Raw genomic sequence first — 3,865 nt, 5'->3', positions numbered from 1 at the left:
GATCTCATAAAAGCTAACAGGACTGTCTTCATTATTAGTAGCACCACCATTTCCACAGACCCTCAACTCAATATAGTCAGTAGTGGTAGTGCTACCATAGTCTCTGTGAAACCATGGGATACCAGGAACATTACAACAAGGTGATTCAAGAGAACCACAACCTTGACCATCCCAGAGTGGATCAGATGTGTAGAGTATTTGAGAATAACCAGAATCATGATTTCCAGACTCACAGAAATAATGGTTTCCTACAAAAGATGGGACAGTTTGTAAGCTTCCTATTGAACATGGACAATTAGCATGTGGATAATTGTTATAAGTGTCCATTAAACCATTTGCTAGTGTCCAGACATGTTGACGAGGAGACCCACGGGTGATACTAACACCATCAACATAATAAGAATTGAGGTTACTTGGTCCATGAAATGCATCTGTTGTAAAATATTGATATCCTGTTACTCTACCACATATCTGAGAATAACTGATACCATTAGATGGGAACTGAGCTGATACACAACCACCACTACTGTTAGTCCTACCACAAGCTCTAACTCCTTCTGACTGGTACAGTTTAAACCCAGAAGGGCAGCTTTGTGTAGCATCAGTCATATCCAGATATGCTAGTCTTGTCCATCCTCCTCCTGAACCACACAATGTTCCCATATTACAGTAAGCAGTATAAGTAGATCCTCCAATTGCAGCAGGTGCTAGTAGATACACACCTGATGGACTGAGTGGTTGTCTCTCCTTAATCTCTTTACAAGAGGTAGGTAAAGCAGTTGAGTCATTGTGTAGTACTAATAGTTCTTGTGCTATTAGTAGTATATCATCAGCCACTCCAGCAGTAGAGGTACTGGTGTCTTGTAGATTAGAGAGAGTATTGACAATGCTAATGAGCTTTTGTGCAGAGTTCCCAGTTAAATTCAATATCTTATTTATATCCATGCTGTTGCTCATACTTTTTTCCGTTTGCATGTCAGCAAAATTATGAATATCATCAATCTTCCATGCAGTGTCCTCTGATACATTCACAAGTGTGCTGAACCTAGTCAATAGTGTATTGAACTGGGTCTGTAGTACACTAAACTGAGATTGCATTGTGGGGCTGGTACTGGTATACCCTTTGACAAATAGAGCAAGCAGAAGAGCAAGAATGAGGAATAAAGTCATGAGGACTACAACAACTACAACAATCAGAGCACAGCAGACCTTTCCTTTGGCTACAAAAAGTTGCTCCTTTGGCTTTCTATCATCTTTAAATTCAAAGCTGCTATTGACATCATATTGTTGAAGCTCTGTCACTTCGTAAAGATTTTCTTTCTCCATTATTCGTTTATCCTCTCTTGTGCATGGAAGAGGTTACCTTTTGAGGTTGCTTTGCATGGTGTAACCATGGCATTAATTAGTTTCATTATCCTAATGAATTTCATGATTAATTATATGGCCACACATAAGTTATTATGTCTGTTTCACACAAAAACCTTAAGTATTGATTTACAGTTTAATATGAACATTCGTGTGGTAATTCATACATTATGATGTCAAGAAAAAATTCTATTTTTCACTTCTTGTCAACAATGTTGTATCACCAGTCAAATACATAAACTACAAAAAATCTTCAATCTGTGACTATAAATAAATAACTCCATACAAGGGCAAAAATAAATCTAGCTCTACTAGTGCATAACACACTAAAAATGTGAAGTATTGCACAATACTAACTAACATAGTGCAGGTATTGACTGCTTACCAACCCCAATGACCTTGTGTCGTTGGAAATACTGCACTGACTCATCTTGTGGTCTTTGTAATGCTCCACAATGCACTGTGAATCATATCCTGAGCTGTTGCCCTACTAGTTTATTACAAGGTCGCTATACTTGGAGACATGATACTGTTCTTAAAAGATTATACAATCTGTTGAGGGATAACCTAGATGAGTCAGTTACGATATTTGCCGATCTTAATAATCTCAGAGCTTCAGATACCCCTCCAGCCACCATCCCATTAAATATTATAGTCACAACAGCTAGACCGGACATTGTGATCATTGATGGTAGATATATTTGTCTACTGGAACTTACCATCCCCAGTAATAATATGGCCAGCTTAACAAATGTAAGAGAAAGGAAGCAAAGGAAGGAAAATTATATCTCCCTAGTATCAGATCTCTCTTCCCGTGGATATGCCACAGACCTGGAGACAGTTGAGATAGGAGCTTTAGGTCACTTTCTTCAATGCTCAATAAATTCAATACAACAAGTATTACCACATCTGTCAAAAAGAGTTCTAAGAAACAGTTTTATTTCCCAACTCAGTTTCCCCGCCATCTCCTGTTCATATGCCATCTTCAACAGTAGACGTAATAGTGAGTGGTCGCCACCAATATGACTATTACTCTTATTTTATTACTTTATTTATTTATTTATTTTTTAAACTCTAATTAATTAATTTTATTAACTTTCTTTCCTTATTAAATCTGTTCTAGTCTTCCTTCTTTCCTTCTTTCTTGTTTTTTTTTCTTTTTCTTTGTAATTACACTGGCTTGCCAGTCTGTTTTGGAGCAACGCTCCACAGTAACACTGTGTCCTAGCCTTACTACTATTTGATTTATATTTTATTGTGTTTTATTATAAATTGTGACCTTTTGGTCGTATTTCAAAAAAAATAAATAAATAAATAATAATAATAATCGTGGAAGCTTGTTATTATTAATAATAATTTGAAGGCAGTCACTACAAAATTGCTCTAATTATGACAAACATAATATATTTAAAAGTTTTCAAAGTCATTACACAACACAATAGACAAAAGGACTTACTTCTACATTACATCCACACACATGCACACACACTTAACTACTTAACATAAATCTCATAATAACTAACAGGACTGTCTTCATCAATAGAATTAGCAGACACCCTCAACTCAATATAGTCAGTAGTGGTAGTGCTACCATAGTCTCTGTGAAACCATGGGATACCAGGAGCATTACTGACAACAAGGTGATTCAAGAGAACCACAACCTTGACCATCCCAGAGTGGATCAGATGTGTATAGAGAATCTGTGATGTACCACTGTTAAGATTCCCTGATTCACAGAAGTAGTTAGTACTAGTAAAAGATGGAACGGATGCTGTATTACCAGTATTACATGGACAATCATATGATGAGGCAGTTGACTCACTATGACCAGCTACCAGCTACTATGACCAGCTACCAGCTACTATGACCAGGTATTAGTGTCAAGATGTGTTGTCAAGAAGGTCCACGAGAGATAATAACACCATCAGCATCAGTGACAGCATGAAGAGCATTTATAGAACCAAACAAATATCCTGCTACTCTGCCACATATCTGAGAGTAACTGATACCATTAGATGAGAACTGAACTGATGCACTGCAGCCATTACCTAAAACTGGTTGACCACAAGCTCTAACTCCTCCTGACTGGTACAGTCTAAACCCAGAAGGACAGTTCTGTGTAGCATCAGACATATCCAGATATGCTAGTCTTGTCCATACTCCTCCTGAACCACATGGTTCTGTAATACATTAGTCTGATGAGGCATAACACCAGAAGAAAAGGGATAATGTACTGAGCTAGTTTCTATTGGTAGACTGCTGATAAAAAGTATCTCAGTTGGTTGGACAGTGGAGGAGCTGTCTGTTGATTCACTGCTGGTTAATACAGTCTCTGTTAGTTGAATGCTGGAAGGATTGACTAAAGAGGCAGATCTATTTAGCTCCTCCATATTACGATATAGATATATCTTCTTGCTCCTCCTTTGCTTACTATATTATAATATCCTGATGAACTCTCTGGCCAATAATTCTTAATATCCTCACAAGATAAAGTAGCTGC

The 3,865-nt window shown here is 37.3% G+C and overlaps 1 protein-coding gene across 1 annotated transcript in view; it reads right to left on the bottom strand.

Annotated features, from left to right (window-relative positions):
- Positions 1-3,865, bottom strand: part of LOC109585263 (uncharacterized) — a 7,827-nt gene that overhangs the window by 75 nt on the left and 3,887 nt on the right. Inside the window, exon 2 of the mRNA XM_020001260.1 lies at positions 24-909. Coding sequence (XP_019856819.1) covers positions 24-909 — 886 coding nt within the window. The remainder of the gene's footprint in view (positions 1-23; positions 910-3,865) is intronic.

This window comes from Amphimedon queenslandica, unplaced genomic scaffold (genome assembly GCF_000090795.2).
Source record: "Amphimedon queenslandica unplaced genomic scaffold, v1.1 AMPQUscaffold_13095, whole genome shotgun sequence".
In the NCBI taxonomy this organism is placed as follows: Eukaryota; Metazoa; Porifera; class Demospongiae; order Haplosclerida; family Niphatidae; genus Amphimedon; species Amphimedon queenslandica.
Note: the sequence above shows the minus strand (reverse complement) of the source record. Positions and strands in the feature narration are given on the sequence as shown.